The sequence below is a fragment of the Aotus nancymaae genome, unplaced genomic scaffold (genome assembly GCF_030222135.1).
Source record: "Aotus nancymaae isolate 86718 unplaced genomic scaffold, 86718_ANA_hifiasm-v0.15.2.pri h1tg000053l, whole genome shotgun sequence".
In the NCBI taxonomy this organism is placed as follows: domain Eukaryota; kingdom Metazoa; phylum Chordata; class Mammalia; order Primates; family Aotidae; genus Aotus; species Aotus nancymaae.
Genome location: NW_026988467.1, coordinates 20,438,766 through 20,465,582, shown reverse-complemented (window position 1 = coordinate 20,465,582; position 26,817 = coordinate 20,438,766). Strand labels below are relative to the sequence as shown.

At 45.8% G+C, this 26,817-nt stretch overlaps 1 protein-coding gene and 1 long non-coding RNA gene across 3 annotated transcripts in view; one reads left to right on the top strand and one right to left on the bottom strand.

Moving 5' to 3' along the window:
• The window catches only part of LOC105708440 (uncharacterized), a 26,003-nt gene extending 6,887 nt beyond the window's left edge, over nt 1-19,116 (top strand). For both annotated transcript variants that reach the window (XR_001105305.2, XR_001105304.3), the window contains exon 3: nt 18,745-19,116. This is a non-coding gene — a long non-coding RNA (uncharacterized LOC105708440). The remainder of the gene's footprint in view (nt 1-18,744) is intronic.
• ELOA (elongin A) lies at nt 5,346-26,817 on the bottom strand. The gene is made up of 11 exons (XM_064363450.1): nt 26,713-26,817; nt 19,236-19,292; nt 18,305-18,411; nt 16,259-17,447; nt 15,772-15,883; nt 13,768-13,923; nt 13,563-13,660; nt 11,680-11,860; nt 11,332-11,443; nt 10,597-10,769; nt 5,346-8,214 (listed from the first exon to the last, which is right to left on the bottom strand). Exons 1-11 carry the CDS (start codon nt 26,785-26,787, stop codon nt 8,153-8,155), a joined length of 2,322 nt encoding a protein of 773 aa, XP_064219520.1. The 5' UTR covers nt 26,788-26,817; the 3' UTR covers nt 5,346-8,152.

Genomic DNA, 26,817 nt, shown 5'->3' with positions numbered 1-26,817 from the left:
TTTCTTTCTGTTCCCATCACTGCCTGCTGTCACATACCAAACCCCTGGTATTTGAGTTTGTGACTCTAAGAAGAAATTAGATAGTTTTCCTTTTTAGTGGTTGTTGGGAGCTATAGTCTAAGGGACCTGAAAAAATAAGAATGGGGCCCCAAAACAGAAAAGCCAAACTAACTCTGTCTGGGGAAGCAGGGACTAAGATTTCAGTTATCAGATGGCCGGGTGTGGTGACTCACTCCTGTAATCCCAACACTTTGGGAGGCCAAAGCAGGCGGATCACAAGGTCAGGAATTGGAAACTAGTCTGATCAACACGGTGAAACCCCGTCTCTACTAAAAATACAAAAATTAGCTGGGTGTGGTGGCATGCACCTGTAATCCCAGCTACTCAGGAGGCTGAGATAGGAGAATCGCTTGAACCCGGGAGGCAGAGGTGGCAGTGAGCCAAGATTGTGCCACTGCACTCCAGCCTGGGTGACAGAGTGAGACTCTGTCTCAAGGAAAAAAAAAAAATTGAGTTATCAGGAAGGACTCGCTGACCTCACAATAGTTCTTAGCTGGTGACCCCCTAAAGCTTGTATTCCCATCAGTAAAAACAAAACATTTTCCTTTCATTCCACATTTAGAGGGAAAGAAGGAACAACACTAAAATGTGGCTCCCCTTCTTTCATTGAATCCTGATAAGAATTCCTGCAGAGTGTCATAATTCCCATTTACCAATGAGGAAACTGAGGCTCAGAGAGGTATGGGAATGGTGGAGGCAGGATTTGAACCTGGGTATCATTCCAAAGGTCACACATGCTTTTTCCACGACACTAGGTGTTCCCAAACCAGACTACTCATCGAATTCATTGGGGGAGGCCTGCAGAAGAGTACCTGTTTCCAGATCCTACCTTTGACCTATTCAACCATATTTATTTAGTAGGGCCCAAAAACCTATACTTGAAATAATTATTTGTGCAGTTATTTGATTACTGTCTCCCTACTAGATGAAAACTTCATGAGGGCAAGGACCATCTCTCTCTCTCTCTCTCTCTCTCTCTCTCTTTTCTTTTCTCTTTTTTGAGACAGAGTCTTGCTCTTTCACCCACCTGCTCTTTCACAGTGGTACAGTCTTGGCTCACTGCAGCCTCAACCTCACCGAGCTCCAGCAGTCTTCCCACTTCAGCCTCCTGAGTAGCTAGAACTACAGGTGCATGCCACCATGCCCAAGTAATATTTTATTTATTTTATTTTATTTTTAGATGAAGTTTCGCTCTTGTTGCCCAGGCTGGGGTGCAGTGGCGTGATCTCAGCTCACCACAACCTTTGCCTCTCAGGTGCAAGCTATTCTCCTGCCTCAGCCTCCTAAGTAGCTGGGGTTACAGGCATGCACCACCACACCTGGCTAATTTTTATATTTTTAGTAGTGATGGGGTTTCATCATGTTGGCCAGGATGGTCTCAATCATTTCACCTCATGATCTGCCTGCCTCGGCCTCCCAAAGTGCTGGGATTACAGGTGTGAGCCACTGCGCCCAGCCAGTGTACATTTTAAGAATTGCTTAGTGTCAGCCAGGTGCAGTGGCTCACACCTGTAATCCCAGCACTTTGAGAGGCCGAGGCAAGTGGATCATTTGAGGTCAGGAGTTCAAGACCAGCCTGGCCAACACGGTGAAACCTTGTCTCTACTAAAAATACAAAAATTAGCTGGGTGGTAGTGATATATGCCTATAATCCCAGCTACTTGGGAGGCTGAGGCAGGAGAATCGCTTGAGCTAGGGAGGCAGAGGTTGTGATGAGCCAAGATCATGCCACTGCATTCCACTCTGAGCGACAGAGCAAGACTCCATCTCAAAAAATAATAATAATTGCTTAGTGTCAGGCCAGGCACAGTGGCTCATGCCTGTAATCCAGCACATTGGGAGGCCAAGGGAGATGGATCACCTGAGGTCAGGAGTTCAAGACCAGCCTGGCCAACATGGTGAAACCCCACCTCTACTAAAAATACAAAATTTGGTGGTGCATGCCTGTAGTCCCAGCTACAGGTGAGGCATGAGAGGCAGGAGGCTGAGGCAGGAGAATCATATGAACCCGGGAGGGGGAGGTTGCAGTGAGTTGAGATGGATCGAACCACTGCACTCTAGCCTGGGTGACAATGTGAGACTCTACCTTAAAAAAAAAAAAAAAAAATGCCAGGCGTAGGGGCTCACGCCTGTAATCCAAGCACTTTGGAGGCCAAGGCGGGTGGATCAACTGAGGTCGGGAGTTTAAGACCTGCCTGACCAACATGGTGAAACCCCATCTTAATAAAAAATAAATAAATAAATAAATAAAAGAATTGTTGTGTCTCAGTCAGTTCAGGCTGCCATAACAACAACTTACCATAGACTGGGTGGCTTAGGCAACATTTAATTCTCACAATTCCAGACGCTGGAAGTCCAAAATCAAGGTGAGGGCATATCCTGTGTCTGGTGAGGGCCCTCTTCCTTGTTTGCAGACTGCTGTCTTCTCATTTCCTCACATGGTGGAGAGCAGGAAGCAAGAGCAAACTCTCACTTCTCTTATGAGGGAGAATCCTACTCATGAAGCCTCCACCCACATGACCCAATTACCTCCAGAGGCCCACTTCCTAATACCGTCACATTGGGGCTTAGGATTTCAGCATAAGAATTTTGAGGGGACACAAACATTTTGTCCATAATACTTGAGCTGCTGCTTCTTAAATGCATATTCTGAGGCCCAACCCAAGACTCTGTGCTTAAGAAATGGCGATATAAAATTTTGGTGGCTGGAACTTTCCTTAGTCTTCAAAGAGTTGAGACGATAGACATCATAGAGAAGTTCAGGGGGCTGGGTGAGGTGGGTCATGCTGTAATCCTGCATTTTGGGAGGCAGAGGCAGACTGATTGAACTCAGGAGTTTGAGACCAGCCTGGGCAACGTGGCAAAACTCCATCTCTACCAAAAAAATACAAAAAAATTAGCTGGGTGTGGTGGTGCACAACTGTAGTCACAGCTGCTTGGGAGGCTGAGGTGGGAGGAATGCTTAAACCTGGGAGGTTGAGGCTGCAGTGAGCCAAGATCGTGCCACTGCACACCAGCCTAGGCAACACAGCAAGACTCCATCTCAAAAATAAAAAAGAGAGAAGGGGGGCCGCGGGGGAAGTCCAGGGGCCTCTGAAGACAAACTGATTCACCATTTAGCAAATAACCAGGAAGAGATGAAAGTGGATGAGAAACCCTGTGATGGGGACATCTGTCAAGTTGATAAGCCAGGTAGGATTCTGCTGGGCATCAGTTACATGCAGCAGACAAAAGATATCATTCTTAGAAATGACTGTTGAACTTGAGAATAAAGAATTTTTAGGTTGGGCGCGGTGGCTCACGTCTGTAATCCCAGCACTTTGGGAGACCAAAGCTTGAGGTCAGGAGTTTGAGACCAGGCTCGCCAAAATGGTGAAACTCCATTTCTACTAAAAATACAAAAGTTAGCTGGGCATGGTGGCACACATCTGTAATCCCAGCTACTTGGGAGGCTGAGGTGGGAGCATTGCTTGAACCCGGGAGGTTGAGGCTGCAGTGAACCAAGATTGTGCCACTGCACACCAGGGCCTGGGCAACAGATCAAGACTCCATCTCAAAAAAAAAAAAAAAAGAAAGAATTTAAAAATAAATAAAAATTTAAAAACCAGAAATTACTGTGGCCTTGGCTCAGGCATCTTTTGTTTTGGGGGTTTGCTTTGCTTCAGAGGCCTAACTGGGTATATGTGTCAGTATATGAGATGGTAAATGTGACTAAGAGCCTGTGTTTTGGAGTCAGGCCAATACATAGCACCACTGCTCACTGATTCCGTGACCTTAGGCAAGTTCTTCATCTCTCTGTGCTTCAGTTTTCTCATTTTCATTAAAACAGTTTTTAAAAATTTATTTCTACAGACACTATGGTGCCTTAAGTTCTCATTTTTTATTTTTTAATACCCTGGATTTACCAGGATTAAGTTCTCATTTTTAAAAGGGGGCCATGACTGTTTTCCTCACAGGATCATTGTGATAACAGAGGCAGCATACACAGGAAGGAATGGTGGCACCTAGTAGGTGCATAATCAGTAAAGTCAGTTACTCCTCCCCGACTGTAGTGCCAGAGTCTATTAGGTCTAATACAGGTCCTGGCTCAGCAAATGTTTAATTAATTGATAAAGGACAGATTTGTAGGTTTGATGGAAGGTCCAGTCCACTTGCTGTATGCAGGGTTGAAGCCAAACCCGTGGCTCCATTAGCAAGTGCTGAAGCTCTTGCAGCTCAGCCAGAGCCACCACAGCGGGTTCTCATTAAGTCCTTGCTGGCACAACCTTTTTGCATTCGTTTTCCTTCTGTTCTCATTAGAACACCCGTGTAAGCTGAGACTACTGGGCCCTCACAGCCCCTGGAAACTGAAAGGTGGCACAAACCTTGCAGTCAGAGAATCAGGGTGTCAAATCCTTCCTTTTGCCACTTTATTAGCTACGAATCTTGGCCATGTTAATTTCACTCCTTCCCCTGCTTTTTTTTTTTTTTTCTTCCTTTTTTTGGAGACAGGGTCTCACTCTGTCACCCAGGCTGAAGTACAGTGATGCAGTCATGGCTCATTGCAGCCTCAACCTCCTGAACTCAAGCCATCCTCCCAAGTGGCTGGGACTAAAGGTACATGTCACCACACCCAGCTAGTTTTTTTGTATCTTTTGTAGAGATAGAGTTTGCCATGTTGCCAGAGCTGGTCTCAAACTCTTGAACTCCACCTACCCTGGCCTCCCAAAGTGCTGGGATGACAGGCATGAGCCACAGTACCCCCTGACCCCCTACTGTGTTTTTGTTTTTGTTTTTGTTTTGAGACAGGGTCTTGCTCTGTCACCTAGACTGGAATGCAATGGCATAATCACAGCTCACTGTAGCCTTGACCTCCCAAGCTCAAGTGATCCTCTCACCTCAGCCTCCCATGTAGCTGGGACTATAGGTATGCCATCAGACCTGGCTAATATTTTAATTTTTGTAGAGACAGAGTCTCAATATGTTGCTCAGGCTGATCTTGAACTCTTGGCTCAAGCAATCCTCCTGCCTCTGTCCTTCAAAGTGTTGGAATTACAGGTATGAGCCACCATGCCTGGCCCAATTTTACCTGTTTGAACCAGTTTCTAATTGCAAGATGGGGTTACCAGGGTTCCAAGTATAACAAGGGACAGTGCCTGGTTCCCTGCAAATGCTGAGTTCCCTCCCTCTGCTCACAGAATTCTTTCCCCCTGAATTTCCCCTTTCCTCATCCAATGTTACCAACAGAAATCAGGCACTTTCTAACTTATTTTCCCTGGCACTGTAAGTAAAGAAGACACAGTATATGGAGTTTTTTTTGTTTTTTATTTAGACCTGGATTTTCATTTTCATATAACTTATCTAATTAAAATATTCATCTCGGTAGTTACCACAAAAAAGTAACATAGAAAATTGTATTTACATTTTGGGACCAAAATACAAATGAAGAGCAGGATGACACCTTGCTCCTTTCCCTCCCACTTCCCAGAAAGAAAAAGCCCCAAAGAAACTGCTCAGTACACCAAGGATCACAAAGGGGTAATTTGTAATTTGGTGATTTGTATGTAGTGTAGCACAGAAAAAAAATTGCACAACTCTTTCCACAAATGAGACCAAAGGTTCAAATTCATCCTGTGTCAGGTTCAAATTCATCCTGTGTCTGCTCTGCAGCCATTTCAGTAAGCTGGGCAAGGAGGTCATTTAGAAATTGGGATTTTCCTCTTTCCACTTACTCTTTGCACCAAGTCACATCCCTGATGCAGATACTCTTGGGGGAGGGGAAGAGATCTGGCTCTATGCCAGCAGGGTTCATCAAGAATCTTTATGTGCCAAAATGGATACTGACATTGATATAAACAAATCTGTCTTTTCTTTCCTCCCTGCCCAAAGACTCCTAATAAGGGAAATTAAATCATACACAACTGAATCTAAGATATGAAAAACTGGTTTCAGTGACAAGACTTGAACACCCAGTTAAGAGACAAATTCAAGGTGGTAGACACCTAGAAAAAGCTATTCTATGCAGCAGACATCTGGCACCTGACCCAAATGTTCCATTTGGTTTCAGGTACAAGGCTTCCTAATATTAATTTGGGGGGCAGGTTAGGGATAGGGGTGGAATGGTGGTGCAGGTGACCAAGAGAAATAATGCTTTACCCAATTCAAAAATAAATAGCAAATTAAAACACAGCAACATTTGTGTCCTGTCACAATAGCACTCTGCACAGCAATACACACTGATCAATGTTGCGTTTCTGCTGCACAGACTTCCTGCATTGCTCTGGAATTCAAAGTTGGCCTAACTGAGGTCTCCAGATGTTACAAAAAACACTGGCTCTGTATCCTGGGCTTTGAGAAAACTTGTCAGGCTGTCACGCTTACCATCCCCTCAGTCTGCTCGTCAGCCTCCTAAAGGAAGCATACGTCTGTCAAAGGTATGGCATCTACCTCCACCTAGGTCACAACCAAGCGGGTTTCTACTAGATCGGTGTTCCTTGACAGCCAAGAAGGGTGCTGACACTGCCCTCCAAAGTTTTGATCTTGCTCCTGTGTCAGCTGGAACTTGATGGTTGCCATGTGGTTTCCCTCATCCTGATGCTGTGGCTCAGACACTCTCCCTAAGCTGGTCCTTCCCTCCAAATCCTGCTTTAAACACTGAAGGTAAAAAACGCTTCAGCAGCAAAGTTCTCTTCCCAAGCCAATAGCTGTGTTCTTCCAATCACATCATCTTACCTTTTAAATAAAAGGCAAACCAATTTCCAACATAGCATTACAACTTTTTCTTTTTCTTTTTTTTTTTTTGAGACGGAGTTTCGCTCTTGTTACCCAGGCTGCAGTGCAATGGCGCGATCTCGGCTCACCACAACCTCCGCCTCCTGGGTTCAGGCAATTCTCCTGCCTCAGCCTCCTGAGTAGCTGGGATTACAGGCACGCGCCACCATGCCCAGCTAATTTTTTGTATTTTTAGTAGAGACGGGGTTTCACCATGTTGACCAGGATGGTCTCGATCTCTTGACCTCGTGATCCACCCGCCTCGGCCTCCCAAAGTGCTGGGATTACAGGCATGAGCCACCGCGCCCAGCAGCATTACAACTTTTAAAACCATTCACTTCTCATAGTGATTCACAGAGAACAAGAGATTAAAGTGGTGGCTTTTAAATCTCTAAAGTTGCATTCAGGGCTACAAAAAGCCTTGCCATGTGTGTGTTTTTCTTCCATGCTGTTGAGGAAAAGGAAAGGTAGGGGAGTGCGGGGAAAACCCTAAAATTTTGTCAGAAACTGGAAATTGTAAAACTGGGAGGTGGGGAGTTCTGTGCATATCAGTCTCCGAAGGTTCTGTGTCCTCTAGTGAGCCTCAAAGAAAAAAACAAAAAGGTGGAGACTCACAAAAAGGATGAGGGAAAGGCTCCAGACCTTTACAGAGCACCTCCCTTAATAAATACCGGTTAGTGAGTAAAAAAGAGATGCGCCAGCACAGGAACTTGCAGAGACCCTGGGGAGGGCCTGAGGTGGGAGTCCACCGAACACCCCAATGCCCCACTCAGGCTCCCTTGGGGATGGGCAGTCTGGTGCTCATTCCTCACCCTACGTGCAGCAAGTACCATGCAGGCTCTGGACATGCCCAGTCCTCTGTCTGGACCAGAGCCCACTCAAGAGCGCTGAGCTGGGGCAGGAGAATGGCTTTCACTAGGCTTTCATCTGACTTTAATAAAGGACCTGGAAGATAAAAGGCTAAATGTGTGGTAGAGGACAAAAAAAAAAAAACCTGGGGGATAATATAAATACAATCTGGGGGCAATATTTATTAATTAAAACTATGTCTTATAGTTTACAAAGATGCTAATGAACAACAAAAGTATAAATGACCTTTAAAATCCTCAGTGAGACAGAGGTTTCACATCTTCTTCAGATTTCTGAAGTGTGCTCCAGGCAGGGAGGCAGGGCTGTGACACGCAGCTTCCCAGGGGCAGCACCTGCAGACAGCAGGACTTGGAGACCAAAAGGATCCACAAAGCAAGACTCCAGTCTCCTGTAGAATTCCATTCCTAAACCGCCACTGTCCTTGTATTCTTGCCCCCGCCCCGAGATTCCATTTCCAAGACAAGTCCTCAGTTTATCGTCGGGAGAATCTGTTCTTGAAAGCTTTAATTGTCTTGGCCATCATTGGGGCAATTTCTGTGAAAAGAGAAACGAGGCAGCTGTCTCTGATCTGTGGTAGCTTAGACATATCCCCAGTGGTTTACAGTTAAAGCCAGTTCTGCTACTCTTGGCTGTGCAACACCAGGCACAGATACAAGTAGTAACTATCTGCTCTATTCACACTGTAATAAAAGCAGCAGCACAGAGGAGACACTTTTGGAGGACGTGCCAAGGGCATAGCAACCACTCTCTCTAACCATCTGCACCAAGGCTCAGAAAGCCTGGCCAACTTGCCCATGGTTGTATAGTAAGGGGCAGAATGAGAATTCAATCCTTGTCAGAAGTTTTAAAAAATTTTTTTTAAAGAAAGGGTCTCTGTCACCCTGTCTAGAGTGCAGTGGCACAATCACAGCACACTGTAGCCTCTACCTCCTAGGTTCCAGAGTAGCTGGGACTACAGGAGTGTGCCACCATGCCTGGCTAATTTATTTTATTTTCTGTAGAGTCAGGGTCTCACTATGTTTCCCAGGCTGGTCTTCATCTCCTGGGCTCAATCATCCTCCTGCCCCAGCCTCCCCAAGTGCTGGGATTACAGGTGTGTGTAAGCCGCTGCACCCCGGCCCTTGCTGGACTCTAAAGGCCATACTCAGTCATAACTTTGCCTCACAAATAGCCAAATCAGTAAACAGCATGTCTACCCCAATCTGTCCAGTGTAGCAACAGGTCTAAGGTGGCTATGTAAGTACTATCTAAGGAGGGCCAGCCTGCCTTCTGAATGGTTAATGTGAGCAAAGCTGCAGCTCGAGCCAGGACTCCTACCCTCCCATGGGCCCTGCAATTAATACAGAATAAGACTTCCCTTAAATTAGGACATCCCCTTAGGATACTGGGGATAGTCTATGGTAATAAAGTTAACAAAATGCAAAATAGACCCAACTAGATATAAAGAAGAAATATTTGGCAGGGCGTGGTGGCTCGTGCCCATAATCCCAGCACTTTGGGAGGCCAAGGTGGGTGGATCATCTGAGGTCAGGAGTTCAAGACCAGCCTGACTAACATGGTGAAACCCCATCTATACTAAAAATACAAAAATTAGCCAGGCGTCGTGGCACATGCCTGTAATCCCATCTACTTGGGAGACTGAAGCAGAAGAATCGCTTGACCCCAGGATGCGGAGGTTGCAGTGAGCCAAGATTGTGCCATTCCACTGCAGCCTGGGCAACAAAAGAATGAAACATTGTCTCAGAATAAGTCAATAAATAACTATTTGGAAGCTAGAGTTATAAGGTTATAGAAACTCAGTAAGATGACCTATCATTTAGCTGTTAACATTAGTAATTATGAACACTGTGGTATTGCCTAGAGAAGTAAGTTTACATTTGGGTGTAAAAGAAGAGTGCCAGCCGGGTGCGGTAGCTCACGCCTATAATTCCAGCACTTTGGGTGGCTGAGGTGGGGGAACTCCTGAGGTCAGGAGTTTGAGACCAGCCTGGCTGACATAGTGAAACCCCATCTCTACTAAATATATAAAAAAATTAGCTGGACATGGTGGCAGCCACCTGTAATCCCAGCTACTAGGCAGGCTGAGGCAGGAGAACTGTGTGAACCCAGGAGGCAGAGGTTGCAGTGAGCCAGGATCGTGCCACTGCACTCCAGCCTGGGCAACAAAAGCGAAACTCTGTCTCAAAGAAAAAATAAAAAGAGTGCCAAAATGGTCACTCACAATGATATTTATTTACTTACAGTGTCTCACTCTGTCCAGGCTGGAGGGCAGTGGCACTGCAACCTCTGCCTCTCAGCTTTCAAATGATCCTCCTGCCTCAGCCACCCAAGTAGCTGAGATTATAGATACATGCCACCATGCTGGGCTAATTTTTGTATTTTTAATAGAGACAGGGATCATGCCTGGCCAGATTATTATTTTCCATTTTCACTTGTTTTTTTTTTTTTTTTTTTTTAGAGACAGGGTCTCACTGTTACCTAGGCTAGAGTGCAGTGGTACAATCTTGGGTGACTGCAGCCTTGACCTCCCAGGCTCAAGTGATCCTCCCAACTGAGTCTCCTGAGTAGTTGGGACTACAGGTATGTGCCATTGTGCCCAATTAATTTTTTATAGAGAGAGGGCCTCATTACATTGCCCAGATGATCTTGAACCCCTGGGTTCAAGGGATCCTCCTTCCCCAGCCTGCCAAAGTGCTGGGATACAGGCAAGGTCTCACTATAATTATTTAGAAAAAATATAGTCGCACTATGGACAAAGCAGGGGGAAGGAGGGACTGACATTCAGCCCAGCTATGTGCAAGGCATCATGCACATGCAACATGCAGTACACAAACTGGAATACAGTGAACAATGACATTCAGAGTTAAAAAAACTAGTTCTGAAACAATATTTGAGCAGGAACTCCAAGTTACTTACTCTTCACAGTGGGTTTCCTAGGATCATAGGAAACAGTGCTGCTGACCACTGGTGTCAAGTGGGCACTGCTGGTGCTTGGGCCATCATAGGCCGGCTCCTCAGGGCTGGGGTTAAAGCTGTTGCTGCTGGCGGAAACATGGCTGCTTCCTGTGGGGTATGGGGCTGGCTTAATCCTGCAACACAGGACAATGCTGGTTAGCCATGAGCACAAGAAATCTGCCCTGAGCACGAACAGCCTGAAGTTGGCCTGTGTGAGGACTCACCGTGTCTGTGGCTTTGACCAGTAGACCCTAGCGCCCTGGATTCTGTTGATGGCTCAGAGATGTCTGCATTATCACTTCAGAATAAATGATAATCTCAAGTAACCTTTCACTGTTTTGGTGTAAAGCTGTATTTTGAAAATGATAATGTGGCTCAGACAAAATAACAATTACTGCAGAAATGTGTTTTTTGTTTAAATGGGGGAAAGGAGAAGCATAAGGGAAGGTTTCCTATAAGCCAGGCTTTGCTCTCCATTTAATCTTGACTTCCCTAGGGCAGGAGTAATTATCCACCTTGCACTGCAGTCCAAGAAGTGGAGGCTCAGGGAGGTCAAGTGCTGAGCTGATGAGGTCTGCCTCCAGAGCCCACAATCTGCACTGCCTTGCTTTCACCAAAAGCCAGTTGCTTCCTGCCACTATGGCTACCTCTAAAGGTTGATAGCACACAAAAGCCAGGTAGGAACAGAGATCTTACTTGATTTTCTCAGGGACAGCTGCTCCTCCAGTTCCAAACTTTTCCTGCCTCCTCCGGACATCACGAGGTGGCTTGGCCACAGAGTTGACAAAAGCCATCTTTGCTTGTCGGCCTGTGGAATTATGGAGATCAACATCTGCCTTCTTGAGCAGAGATGCTACTATTAATTAAATAATCCACTGCCCTGAAACCCCACTGTAGGGTATCATGGGCTGTGGCAGAAGAAACACCCACCCTGCCACCTGATGTAGGGCCAGCAGTCCTACACCAGCCAGGGCCACCAAGACCCTGCTACTGACCAGAACACTCATCCCGCCGGCTCTTCCCCAGCTCTCCCGTCTCTGTTACCTTTGGGCTTATTAGCATGAGCAGATTGAATATTCTTTGTTAATACTCGTAGCCGCTGCTCTCGGGCATCCTGAAGCCGCAGGTACATCTCTCGCCACGACTCATACTCTTCAGGTCTTTCTTCCTTAAAGTCTCGGTGACAATGAACTTTCCATAATTGATCTGTTTCTTCAATTAATACCTGAAACCAGAACCAGGACATCATTTATGTACAAGCACTTTTCCATATCTTTTTTTTTTTTTTTTTTTTTTTGAGACACAGCCTTGCTCTGTCACCTAGGCTGGAGTGCAGTGGTGCAATTTCAGCTCACTGCAACCCTTGCCTCCTGGGTTTCAGCGATTTTCATGCCTCAGCCTCCTGAGTGGTCAGGACTACAGACATGTACCACCACACCCAGCTAATTTTTTATACTTTTAGTAGAGACGGGGTTTTGCCATATTGGCCAGGTTGGTCTCGAACTCCTGATCTCGGGTGATCTGCCCATCTTGGCCTCTCAAAGTGCTGGGATTATAGGCATGTCACTGCACCCGGCCCCATATCTTTCTTTAATTACCTAGGAATGACCAGTTTCCTAATGACTTTTTGGTCTTCATAGTAGTATTTTTTTTTTTCTAAGATGGAGTCTGGCTCCCACAGTGCAGGCTGGAGTGCAGTGGGGCAATCTCAGCTCACTGCAACCTCCACCTCCCAGGTTCAAGTGATTTTCCTTCCTCAGCCTCCCCAGTAGCTGGGATTACAGGCGTGTGCCCCATGCCCAGCTAACTTTTTTTTTAGTAGAGATGGGGTTTTGCCATGTTGGCCAGGCTGGTCTTGAACTTCTGACCTCAGGTGATCCACCTGCCTTGGCCTCCCAAAGTGCTAAGATTACAGGTGTGAGCCACCACTCTTAGCAGTCTTCATAGTAGTAGTATGTTAAAATACCACAATTCTAGGAAAAAAATAACTCACTAAATTTTAAAAATGCTAAGTGTGAGGCACTATGCTAGTTGCTTTTGGTAGCTGTGACAGAAGACAACACAAAAACTAGTATAAGCTCAGTCTTTTTCCTTTAGAAAATGAGCAAAGGGTAGAACTGGGATCAAGTTAAATGTGCTTCCCAACACTATGCTGTGATGGGAAGGAAACAACCTGGGAAGGATGTTAAGTTATTGGCCGGATGCGGTGGCTCATGCTTGCAATTCCAGCACTTCAGGAGGCCAAGATGAGAGGATCACTTGAGGCCAGGAGTTTGAGAGTCCATCTCTCCAAAAAATAAAAATATTAACCAGGTGTGGTGGTATGTGCTAGCAGTCCCAGCTACTTGGGAGGATCACTTGAGCCTAGGAGTTCAAGGATGCAGTGAGCCATGATCAGGCTACTGTACAGTAGTGTCTAGGCAAGAGGTAGACCCCGTCTTCCCCCACCGCCAAGAAAAAGGCATTAGGTTATAGAACTCTCAGAATTAGAGACAGCTGATGCAATCAAATGCATATATCCACATCATAAAGAGGATTTCTGGATAGATCTTGATGTCTCTTAAGAGACATCCAGCCTACTACCAGATGTCAGAGTGTCAACACAAAGAGTACTATCCCCACCCTGAGTCCCAGCTGCTCTGCTGCCAGAATTCTCCCTTGACCTTTATGATGAGGCAAGCTCAAGGGAGGTACTAAAAGTGTTTTTCTTCTCCCTTTGAATCCCACCCTGATCCTAGCCCAAAAGGCCCACTTAAGATGCCAGGAGCAAGTGCTAATAACATGCTTGTTTAAAGGCCCAGTGGCAAACCACATATACCCAGAACAGTGCTGTGACTACTGGTCTGCCCTTCAGCCATAGGCAGTCACAAATTTCTGGAGGCACAAGCGAGAAGACTGCCCTCTTCCCACCCAAACAGAATACTCACGTGGTTGTATTCCTCTATGCGATACAGCTGATCAGGTGTACACCTCTCCAAAACGGGTTCAAGAACAGAGTATGGGACTCCTCCCACTTCAAAGATTGCTGCAGAGAAATCAAAGGTGAAGGCACTGAATAGCAGCCAAGCCACCCAGTGATAAGATCCAAATGCTACAATGTGCTTGAGAGCTAGAAAGAAGCGTGTGACTTACAATCGATGTTGTTTTTTAGTACTCGGATGCATTGCTGGTGCAAGGTCATCATTTTAGGGAGATAGGCACACTTGGAACCAGAATACACCTGCATCTTGGAATTCATTCTGCGCCCAGTAAATCCAGCTTCTTCTTCTTCCTGGGGTGAAGAGAATGCTATAGGGCAAGAAAAACCCAACAGAAAAATTACAAAAAGCCCTAAGTGATCCAGTGAAAACTCTCCTTCTACCCACCTCAGCCTCCCACTTCCCCTTCCCAATGGTAATCAATGCTAGTTTCTTGTAGATACTTCCAGAGACTTTAAAAATAAGCTCCTGTAATCCCAGCACCTTGGGAGGCCGGTGGATCATCTGAGGTCAAGAGTTCAAGACCAGCCTGGCCAACATAGCAAAACCCCATCTCTCCTAAAAATACAATAATTAGTCAGGTGTGGTGGCAGTCGCCTGTAGTCCCAGCTACTCAGGAGGCTGAGGCAAGATAACTGCTTGAACCTAGGAGGCAGAGGCTTCAGTGAGCCAAGATGGAGCTACTGCACTCCAGCCTGGGCAACAGAGGGAGACTCTATCTCAAAAAAACAAAACAAAACAAAAAAAGCAAATGTCTCTTATTCCTTTTAAGCCAATTAATCAATAACATATGAATCTTAGAGATCATTCCATGTCAGTGCATAAAGACGTTCTACTTTTTTTTTTTCACTGTGGCATAGGATGCCATTGTGTGGATGAACCATGATTTATCTGTTAGCTTCCTGCTGATGGACACTTATGTGGCTTCTAGTTCTTTTGCTATGAAAATTAGACATTTTTTCTTTCAGACAAAAGTCATAGGTAACAAACAGAATAAAGGGCTGCTAACAGCAGCATCAATTTACTGAACAATTACTATGTGATAAGCCCAGAGCTAAAAGGTATCACTTTTGAATTCACTAAACTGAGCCCTATAAGGCAGATACCATTATAACTCCCATTTACCCAATATACAACTAAGGTCCAAAGAAATTAAGATATTTCTCAAGTCATATAACTTTTAGAAACCAGAGCTCGCATTCAAACACAAGCCATCAAACTTCAAAGTATATGCACTTAGGAAATATACCAAAAATCTGATGGTATAGTGATAGTAGTTTTTTGTTTGTTTTGAAACAGTCTTGCTCTGTCACCCAAGCTAGAGTGCAGTGATACAATCATAGCTCACTGCAGCCTTGAATTCCTGGGCTCAAGTGATCCTCCCACCTCAGCCTACTGAGTGGCTTGGACCACAGATATGTGCCACCATGCCTGGCTATTTCTTTTGTAGACATGGCATCTTGCTGTGTTGACTAGGGTGGTTTAGAACTCTTTTTTTTTTTTTTTTTGGCCAGGCGCAGTGGCTCTCTCCCATAATCCCAGCAATTTGGGAGGCCAAGCAAGGCGGGCAGATCACGAGGTCAGGAGATTGAGATTAGCCTGGCCAACATGGTGAAACCCCATCTCTACTAAAAATACAAAAATACAAAAATTACCCAGGCGTGCTGGCATGCGCCTGTAGTCCCAGTTACTCAGGAGGCTGAGGCTGAGTGAGACCCTATTTCAAAACTTTTTTTTTTTTTTGAAATGGCGTTTGGCTCTTGTTGATCAGGCTAGAGTGCAATGACTCATTGCAACTGCCGGCTCCCAGGTTCAAGCGATTCCCCTTCCTCAGCCTCCCAGGTAGCTGGGACTCTAGGCATGCGGCACCATGCCCGGCTGATTTTTGTATTTTTAGTAGAGATGGGGTTTCACCGTGTTGGCCAGGCTAGTCTCGAACTTCCTATTTCAGGTGATCTGCCTACCTCGGCCTCCCAAAGTGCTGAGATTATAGGCATGAGCCACAGCGCCCGGCCAGTTTAGAATTCTTGGCCACAAGCAATCCTCCTGCCTCAGCCTCCCAAAGTGCTGGAATTATAGCTGTGAGCCACTGCACCCTGCCTTGAATGAATTTTTAAATCTTTTTTCCATTACGAAAAAGAAGATTAGAGAAAATTACCTTTTCGCTTTGGCTGGAAGGAGGATATCAGCTCAAGGGAAGGCAGTGGACGGTAATTGGCCTGTATTGCAGGTAACGGGAGGTCTGGCAACACTGGCAACACATCAGGCACCTGCAGGGGACAGACCCCGGGGAGGGAGAGAGTGAGTACGAGCACAGCTCCCTTTCCTATAGGCTATTCTCAGGAGCATTCACTGGACATCCTGCACAGGAAGATCCAGGCTGCGGGGGGCCACAGCCATGTCTGACAACACCTCAGTCAGGAAATAAATACAGATGGGCCCATCACAACAGAATAATGCTGGAGATTCTTATTTGGGGTACAATCTACCCTGACAACCAGTGAAGCCCAGAAGAAATTACTGCAAACTGAAATTCAACGGGTCCCCTAAAAGCAAGCTAAAGAAAACAATGACAGGGTGATCCTCTGAGCTCTGCAGGGCCTGGTGCTCTGGGTGGGCAGCCAATAAGGGGCTGAAGGGGTTACCTTTCTCTGCTTGGCTGAATCGGTTCCAGCCACCTGCACCTTCTCTGACTTCATTTTGTTCACCTTGGGTAATTTCTGAACTGAGTCCAAGTTTTTACTAGTGCTTTTAGAGTCATTTTTTTTAAGTCCTTTTTCTCCAAGTGCTGTGGCTGAAGTTTTCACAATCTTTTTCTTTTTCTTCCGGGGCTGGTCATAGCTGAGGTAGGATTCAAAAGACATGGTGGGCTGCTCAAACTCATCCTCCATATCTGTCTCCTCAACTTTAGGGAGGGAGCCCAGTGACTTTCTATCCGAGTTAGTCTTTGCTTTCCCTTCTTGAGTCTTTAGGTTGTTAGAGCCCTTCTCTTTGACCTTCGGCAACAGGTCCCCTGCTCCTTTTCCTGCATCGAAGCTGTCCAGACCTTGCTTGCTTTTGTCCGATCTGGCTTTCTCTGGGTCTCTGTGCTTTGGCTTTTTCAGGTGGTCGTCTGAAGCAGCTTCCAAGGGGGGCAAAGACCTCTTCTTCAGGCTGCTGCCTTCTCTGTCCTTCTCTTTCTTTATGCCACTAGAGGGCGGTTTCTCCCGTGCACTGTCCCCCGAGGGTGGCCTTCGGTTCTCCTCTTTGGAGAGGGCCTTGTGTGATTTCTCTCTGCTCACCACAGAGGCCTTCTCATCACTCTTGGCATCCACAGGGCGTTTGTCCTTGTGGGATTTGTGCTCCTTGTTTTGACTCACAACCCCTTTCCCGTGGGGTTCACCCAGGTGTCGTTCTTGGCTGGCCCCCAGTCTGTCCTGAAAGGCATTGCTGTGGCCTTTCCCAGGCTTCTGGTATGAAACAATGGGCTCCTGGTCCTCCTCCAGGGATCTATAGTGGTCCACATACATCTGATGAGGACTGGTACAAGATGGAGGGGACTGAACATGGCCGTAATCAGAAGACTCAGGGTCTGAAGAGTAAGTTGGTGACATTCTGTGACACCTCTTTCTGTCATCTCTCCTCTCATGACTGTGAGACACTTTGTGAGGTCTCTCGAGCTCTGAGAGTTTCCTGTGTTTCTTCTGTCTGTGATCAGGGCTATAGGATTGGCTCCCCGAGGCTTTCCAGGTTTCTTGGTAGTCCCCCTCCATCTCCTCCTCCTTCTGCAGGACATCTCGAGGGCGCTTTCGGGAATTGCTCTTCTCAAAGTCCTGTTCGTCAGCCTCAGTGTTTCTAAAAGAAAAGAAAAAGCAAACAGAGTAGGTCTAAATCTTGCTTGTTGAGAGACAAAGTCACAGAACCTGAACTCACAGAAGTGCAGATGCAGAGTTAGAAACAACAAGGTAAGTGGGTTATACTTAAAGATACTCAAGTCTTAAAACCGGGTAAACCTTGGGAGGCCGAGGCGGGTGGATCACGAGGTCAAGAGATTGAGACCATCCTGGTCAACATGGTGAAACCCCGTCTCTACTAATACAAAAAATTAGCTGGGCATGGTGGCGCGTGCCTGTAATCCCAGCTACTCAGGAGGCTGAGGCAGGAGAATTGCCTGAACCCAGGAGGCGGAGGTTGCGGTGAGCCGAGATCGCGCCATTGCACTGCAGCCTGGGTAACAAGAGCGAAACTCCGTCTCAAAAAAAAAACAAAAACGGGTAAACCTAAATGAGAATGGTGAGTTTAACTACAAGATGTAAAGAAGATCAAATATCTCATATACAGGAAAATGTGAAGGTTTTTTAAAACATGGGGATCTTTAAAAACATTTTAATTTGTTAAATAAAATGAGGGCTGCTAATGATCTAGTTCACAACTACAAAAATGCCATTTAAGGAGCGGTTAGAAAGAAAACATACCAAGATGTTCATAATGTTTGTCTTTGCATGATAGAAATAGGAAATTTTGGTTTCTATTTTTAATATTTTCTAATATTCTACAATGATTATGAATTATTTTTATAGTTTAACTATATATTATTTAATAGTGTAAGAAGGCAAAAGAGAAACAATAAAGAAAAGCTTTTCTATCTGTAAATACTTCGAGTACCCAATTTAACCATGAAATTGAAGAAACCTAAAGAGAAATGTTCTTACCGTTCCACAGGAACTAGCTTCTTCCACTGAGCCACTAGGTCCCTGGCAAAGCTTCCAACATGCTCATGTTTTCGCAAGCTATTTACTGTTTTCCCAACCCCAGTCTCCTGCAAATTTGACAAAGTAATTGTTAGAGAGATCTGGAACTAGACTAATGTTTTTCTAAAGAAATAAGGCCTCCTACTTTGAGAGACTCAACAAGTAATACTTCCTTCCTAAAACATACCCTGCAAATCGTAACACTAAATTACTTTGTGCCTATGCCCCAAATCTCTAATGACACAAAGTAGTAGAGCTACCAAGTTCAGAGAAGGAAAAACACTTGTAGAACTTTAATAACAAGAGTGATTAGGGCAGGTGTTAGGCACTAAGATAAGAGCTTTGCATACATTTCTGAATCAGTCTTTACAATAACTTTTTTTTTTCCTTTAATTTTCCAGGTGGCACTGAAGGAATACAATAGCTCTTTGATGCAGGAATCAGGCCCTTTTCACATAGGAACAGCTAAAGTCTCAGAACTCAGATTTGAATCTTGGACTAGCTGATGCCAAAGTCAATGTTCTTTTAATTCTAATTTTGAAATAGAAGTCACATAACAATATTCACAATTTTAACTGGAAAGTGGTTTCCAGAACATTCCATAATATTGTGTAACCATTATAACTATCTAATTCCAGAATATTTCTATTACCCTAAAAAGAAATCCTGTTCCTCCCAATTCTCCTAGTCCCTGGCAACCACTGATCTACTTTCTGTCTATGGATTTGCCTATTCTGGACATTTCATATAAATAAAATCAGACGATACGTGGCCTTTTGTGTTTGGTGTCTTTCACTTCCAAAGCCCATACTTGTAACCTTACTCTACACACTCTCCAGTGAGAAGGGGATGGGATATCGTTATATAATATTTAAAGTCACACAGTTCTTACCGCAAGAATGTCTACTGTAATAGGCAGGGTGGAGAGTTTCTTCAAATATTTCAGTAGCTGCAGAGAAGAAAACATTAGTTTCAATAGTCATATTCACTGCAACAAATAATATCTGATTAAGTGCTCAGTGCTAAGCATTTACAGTAATGAGTATAACTATTATCCCTATTTACAGTAATAAGTAATATCCCTATTTTACAAGTATGAAAATAGGCTCATAAAAGTTATGTTACTTGTCCCAAGATGCAAGTGGGGCAAGATTAACTCAGGTCTGTGGCTTTAGATTCCCTGCCTTCAACCACTGTGCTACACCAAGGGGAAATAAGATGTAGAGAATAGAATCAAAACTTACCAACTCTGATAAAAGCCATCAACAACTATCATTTTTGCCCTAGTTGACAGAATTTATGGGAAAGGTAACAATTTTAGGAGAATTACCCATGGACCTGGCACAGAGGAAAGTAAAGGAAGAAAAGGCCTCTACAGGAAAAGACCATCATGTTTCCAGAAGGGCCACAGTGTTTAACAGAATCATTTTCTTCTATATAAGTGGAAAGCCAAGAGCAATTTCGAATTGCCAGAATCAGAGCTTTGATGGTAATGGTTAACAGCGGACACAAAATGCCTGGGTAGATTAGAAAACTGATCTGGGTTTGACCACATTTCCTTCCTATAGTCCCTAAAACTAGGTCAAAATCAGTATAGCAGAGCTGTTAAGATGGAGTTCTGGGCTGGGCGCAGTGGTTCACGCCTGTAATCCCAGCACTTTGGGAGGCCAAGGCGGGCGGATCACGAGGTCAAGAGATCGAGACCATCCTGGCCAACATGGTGAAACTCCGTCTCTACTAAAAAATACAAAAATTAGCTGGGCGTGGTGGAGCGTGCCTGTAGTCCCAGCTACTCGGGAGGTTGAGGCAGGAGAATTGCTTGAACCCAGGAGGCGGAGATTGCAGTGAGCCGAGATTGTGCCACTGCACTCCAGCCTGGTGCCTGGAGACAGAGCAAGATTCTGTCTCAAAAAAAAAAAAAAATGATGGGAGTTCTGGGCTGGACACAGTGGCTCACACCTATAATCCCAGCACTTTGGGAGGCCAAGGCGGACATATCACCTGAGGTCGGGAGTTGGAGACCAGCCTGACCAACATGGAGAAACCCTGTCTCTACTAAAAATACAAAATTAGCTGGGCATGGTGGCGAATGTCTGTAATCCCAGCTACTCAGGAGGCTGAGGCAGGAGAATCGCTTGAACCTGGGAGATGGAGGTTGCGGTGAGCCAAGATTGCACCATTGCACTCCAGCCTGGGAAACAAGAGTGAAACTCCACCTCAAAAAAAAAAAAAAAGATAAAAAAAGATGGAGTTCTGGAGTCAGAAACAGGCTACAGGCTTCACAGTCTGGCTTTGTAACTTCTTGATGGGTGATCTTGAGTGAGAAACCTCCCCCAAACTTCGGTTACTTCATCTGCAAAATAGGAACTTGGTCTTGTCTCTACTTCACAAACTATGAGGATTCACTGAGACAAACCATGTGCAGTCTTTAGTCATAGTGTCTAGAACACTATGAAAGCTCACTAAATACTTATCATTTCATTCATCAACTGACAGCTTTCAACGTTCTGCCCTTGATCGTCACCCAAATATCAGTCAGCCAATTCCTACTTGCTTTATTTCTAGCAAAAGTCATGACTGGCCACACCTTTCTCTAGGAAATGTCTATGTGTATCTAAACATACTTAGCATACAAGGAGTTCTTCAAAGTGTAAGTAGTTTAAAATAGATAACTGCGGCTACCTTTACATTTAAATATTAGCTAACAAGATCTGCTCTTTCACCACATGTGGCCCAGGCTATAATTAGTATACCGGATTGCTATTAGGTGAAATAACAAGTCTGTTTTTCTGGTCATTCTACTTCACTCATGACTTAAGACGGTAACTAGGCAGAGCAACTGGATCATAATCTTGTTTGAGATCAAGTAAGAGGCCAAGTGGCGTATCTAGGGAGTTTTACCTTCATAGCTGAGTGAAAAATTATCCTCCACTTCAAATCCTATCATCACCATCATCCAACTCAGGAAAAATTGTGTTTCTTGCCACCCAAACTATGGGTGCAAAGACTAATGCCAATTCCTTCACTTAAAGGAAAATTTTGAATCGCTGAAAAGGTCAAAAACAAGTGGTTCTCTCCTAATGCCATTCCCTGGAAGGGGTAGGCTGGGAACATTCATGTACCATCTGTTGTTGTGTGTCACCTACTACACTAAGTTCTTACATGTGTTACCTCATTTCATCCCCACTAACCAACTTTATAAAGTGGATCTCATTCTCCCCATTTTACAGATACTGCAAGTGAGCCTAATCAGGTTAGGTAACTTGCTTAACAAGCTGGAAAGTCAAATGTGTCTACTACGGTATGCAAAGCCAGGAGGAGCATCTGCCGTCAGAACACTGTCTTAGGAAAAGAAAATAGAGCGGCACCTCATATACTTCTTAGCACACTTGCATCAAAGCAGAAAAATTCCTCCTGTGATGTCATTAGACAGTTCAGAACCCACAAAGTAAAGGAGGTCACCAAGGGGACAAAGGTGTCCCAGGACCTCTACAAAGCCAACCTATGAGGATAGGGCTGGAAGTCATTGTGGGTGTCTTTATACCAAAGCCTAGCACTAACTGGAAGAACAAATGCTGTCTTTCTGCTTTACTTTGGGTTAATAGGGGTGACTTAAAAGCAGATAAAACTAAATAAAACCCTCAAGATTTTCAGACTCATTTAGTCTAACACAAGAGAAAAAAGGACTTCACAACTCCATTTTCAGTAAATTTCAAGAACGAACAAAGCAATAACAAGGCAAAGGCACACTGGGCATCCTCAGGTGGATGCAAACTTGCTGTTGTCAAACAAGGTACCAACTGTGTAGCTTGTAAGAAGTGGTAACAGGCAATTGAGAAATATCAAACATTTATTTGCACGGTGCATGTTTAGGCATCTCAGTTGTCCCCTGCACACTCCTTCAACCCAAAAAGCAAAAAATATTTTTAATGGGCTGGGCACAGTGGGCTCATGCCTATAATCCTAGCACTCTGGGAGGCCGAGGTGGGTGGATCATGAGGTCAGGAGTTTGAGAACAACCTGGCCAAAATAATGAAACCCCATCTCTACTAAAAATACAAAAAATTAGCCAGGTATGGTGACGGGCGCCTGTAATCCCAGCTACTCGGGAGGCAGAGGCAGGAAAATTGCTTGAAACCGGAAGGCAGAGGTTGTAGTGAGCCAAGATTGCATCACTGCACTCCAGCTTGGACAAAAGAGCAAAACTCCATCTCAAAAAAAAAAAAAAAAAAATTAATGTCATCTGCCATCAAACTGTTCTTGGTAGTTTTCACAGTCAAAATGTAACAGGACAGGTAACTTTTTGGGGGGGTTGCGGGAGACAGAGTTTCGCTCTTGTCATCCAGGCTGGAGTGTAATGGTGCCATCTTGGCTCACTGCAACCTCCACCTCCTGGGTTCAAGTGATTCTCCTGCCTCAGCCTTCTGAGTAGCTGGGATTACAGGTGCCCGCCACCACACCTAGCTAATTTTTGTATTTTTAGTAGAGACAGGGTTTCACCACATTGGCCAAGTTGGTCTCCAACTCTTGACCTCAGATGATCCGTTCACCTCGGCCTCCCAAAGTGCTGTGATTACAGGTGTGACCCACTGCACCCAGCCAACTTTTTTTTTTTTTTTAAATGGAGTTTTGCTCTCGTTACCCACGCTGGGTACGACGGCACAATTTCGGCTCACCGCAACCTCTGCCTCCCAGGTTCAAGCGATTCTCCTGCCTCAGCCTCCTGAGTAGCTGGGATTATAGGCATGTGCCACCACACCCAGCTAATTTTTGTATTTTTTTACTAGAGAAGGGATTTCACCCTGTTGGCCAGGCTGGTCTCGAACTTCTGATCTCAGGTAATCCGCCTTGGTCTCCTAAAGTGCTGGGATTACAGGCTTTAGCCACCGCACTCGCGGTAGGTAACTTTTATCAGCCATGAACTATGAAACATAAAAACAGAAACCAAGTGGCCCTAACCTGCTAATACCATCTCCCTCAAGTGAGCCAATATGACAGATGAAAAAGTGAAAACAGAGTTACAGCAATGTCTAATACCAGAAAATCCACGAACATAGGTGTGGAATCAAACCCTTGGCTAATAATGGTTTGAAAGCAAGATCTGGCTGCAAATTCGACAGTGCTATATAATCATCTTGCAGTTTCACATACAACCTGTAGGAGCTTGTTAGGTTACCAGGAGGTTGAGAGGAACAATGCCAGCATGCCAGCTTGCAATTTTCCCTCTGCAGTTAGCTCATTTCCGAATGCTGACTATTATGCCCTTTGCAAAAATGATCTCCCAACATTTTCTCATCTTTATAATGCTCACTTCAAAATGCAATGCCAGAAGTCCAGGGTGATTTTCTATCTAGAAAGAGTGAGCCCAAATCCTCAAAATAAAAAAAAAAATTAATTAATTAATAGTTCAACTAGGTTGAACTAATTCCTAATTTTATTTTCCATGCAAATTTACGAATAGAAAAACTACTTCCAAATCTAAATTCTAGTTTAAAAAAAAAAAGACTGTAGATACTACATATAACTTTTTTTTTTTTTTGAGACGGAGTCTCACTCTGTCACCCAGGCTGGAGTGCAATGGCGCGATCTCAGCTCACTGCAACCTCCGCCTCCCAGGTTCAAGCGATTCTCTTGCCTCAGCCTCCTGAGTAGCTGGGATTACAGGCGCATGCCACTGCGCCTAGCTAATTTTTGTATTTTTAGTAGAGATGGGGTTTCAACATCTTGGCCAGGCTGGTCTCGAACTCCTGACCTCATGGTCCACCCACTTTGGCCTCCCAAAGTGCTGGGATTACAGGCATGAGCCACCGTGCCTGGCCCAGAACTTTTTTTTTTTTTTTTTGAGAGAGAGAGTCTTGCTCTGTTGCCAGGCTGGAGTGCAGTGACACCATCTCGGCTCACCGAAACCTCCACCTCCCGGGTTCAAGCAATTCTCCTGCTTCAGCCTCTAAGTAGCTGGAGTCCCAGCTACAGGCGCTCGCCACCAGACCCAGCTAATTTCTGTATTTTTAGTACAGACAGGGTTTCACCATGTTGGCCAGGATGGTCTCCATCTCTTGACCAGGTGATCCGCCTGCCTCGGGCTCCCAAAATACAGGGATTACTGGTGTGAGCCACCGTGCCCAGCCTAGAACATTTTTATCTGACAGAAATAAAGAACAAATGGGGGGTAGTTATTACATGGCATTGCTTTAAGGTATCAAACGTCAGTCACAGCTCTTACAGTGTTTAGAAAAACCAACTAGTACTAAAAAATAATGACCATTTATTACATGTCCACAAAGGGTTACTGTAAAAAGAAACTGGTAAATAAGCCTGACCACTAGGTACTGAAGCTGCAACAGAAAATATGGCACAATTGAAAGCATTTAAGTTTTCCCAGACTTGTAACTAAAATGGCTTCCCGAAGAAGTGAATCTTCAAGCTAGGTATGAACGAGGAGCGTTAAAAAGTGTTCTGATAGACCTGGAACCAACCCAAATGCCCATTGATGATAGACTGGACAGGGAAAATGTGGCACATATACACCATGGAATATTATGCAGCCATCGAAAACGATGGATTCGTGTCCTTTGTGGGGACATGGATTAACCTGGAAACCATCATTCTCAGCAAACTGACACAAGAACAGAAAATCAAACACCGCATGTTCTCACTCATAGGCGAGTGTTGAACAATGTAAACACACGGACACAGGGAGGGGAGCGTCACACACTGGGGTCTGTAGGGGGGAAATAGGGGAGGCGGGTGGGGAGTTGGGGAGAGAGAGCATGGGGAGAAATGCCAGATATAGGTGAAGGGGAGGAAGGCAGCAAATCACGCTGCCATGTGTGTACCTATGCAACAATCTTGAATGTTCTTCACATGTAACCCAAAACCTAAAATGAAATTAAAAAAAAAAAAAGTGTTCTGATAGTGAGAGGCTGCGTACAGCCTTTGGAACTGGAGAAATCCTACCTCCAACAGGCTAGAACAAGGTAAAGAGAAAGTGGCTCTTCAAGAAAAAAAAAAACCCAAAGAAAGACAATTGGTATCTTCTGAGTACTGACTTCGAGCCTGGTACCTTAGCCTTTCAGGTTAGTCCTAGGAAGCAGCAGGTGAGGAAGAGGCTCAGCAGAGCAGTTCCGCCACGGCCCTGGCGCTCCCTCCACGACTTCCTTTTCCACCAGGACAGAGCTCCAACTCCTAGAACTGCCCGCCGCGGCCAGAATGATGACAGAGAATGCCTAACACATAAGTGCTTTCATTGATATATTTCCACTTAAAAAATCCTGACAGCCGAGTTCAAAACCAGCCTGGCCAAGATGGTGAAACCCCGTCTCTACTAAAAATACAAAAAATTAGCTGGGCGTGGTGGTGGGCGCCTGTAATCCCGGCTTCTCGGGAGGCTGAGGCAGAGAATCGCTTGAACCTGGGAGGCGGAGGCAGCATGAGCCGAGATCGCGCCACTGCACTCCAACCTGGGCGACAGAGCAACTCAGTCCAAAAAAAAAAAAAACCCTGACAGCCACCAAACGCTGTCCTTGAGACCATGGAGAAGTGGGTGACAGAAAGATGGAAAGGTACAAGAACGCGTTTAACTTAATGTTCGGTCAGTACAACAAACAACAAAAACTAGTTAACTACAATTAAAAATGGTTGCCCATCACTCGAACAACGAGAAACGGCAGCTCTTACCTTCCTATTAATGACCAAAAGGAAACCTAGCTGCGACTTCCACCCCCGGACCCCCGCCTCTTCTTCAGTTCCAACCTAAGTTTTCAGGAGTACGCCGAGGTGACGTGAAGCTTTATTTTGTTTTGAAAGGGATTCAATGAGAAAACGAAAGGTCCACCGATAGCCAGCCGGCGAGCAGTAACCGCGGCTCCGAGAGGCGCGGACCACACCGCCAGCCCAGGCTCCGCGGCGTTCGGGCGCCCCGTCTCCTCCCCCCGGCCAACACGCACCCGCTGGGGAGTCCGCGCCGCTCTGCGGGGAGCCGGGCACCAGCACGGGCACCGGGCGGTCAGCGAGGCAGCGGCCAGCGCCCTCCCAACCCGGGCGCGCTCTCCCGCAGGAAACAGCTGGCTCGGGAAGCTACGGGAGCGCCTCCGGGAGGGAGCGCAGGGCACGCGGTGTGAGCACCGGGCGCGCCCCCCGTCCCGGGCCCAGGAGAGAGGGGGAGCGGCCGGGGCCCCGCGTCCCGACGCCTGACGTACGGGGTCCCAGCGCGCGGGCAGCGGCCAATGGCCGCGAACTTCATGACCCCAGCCCCGCGGGGCCTGGCTCAGGGTCCCAGCCCCCGAACCCCGCCGCGCCCGGGCCCGCGACCGTTACAGGGCCCGCACCGATCCAACGCCCGCCCCGCTCCACGCCGCTCCGTCGCTCACCTTCTTAGGGTCCGGGTTCGCGGCCAGGCGCGCCTGCAGCTTCTCCACAACTTGGAGCGCCGACTCCGCCGCCATCGCTGTCACTGGCGCGGCCTCCTCGCCGGA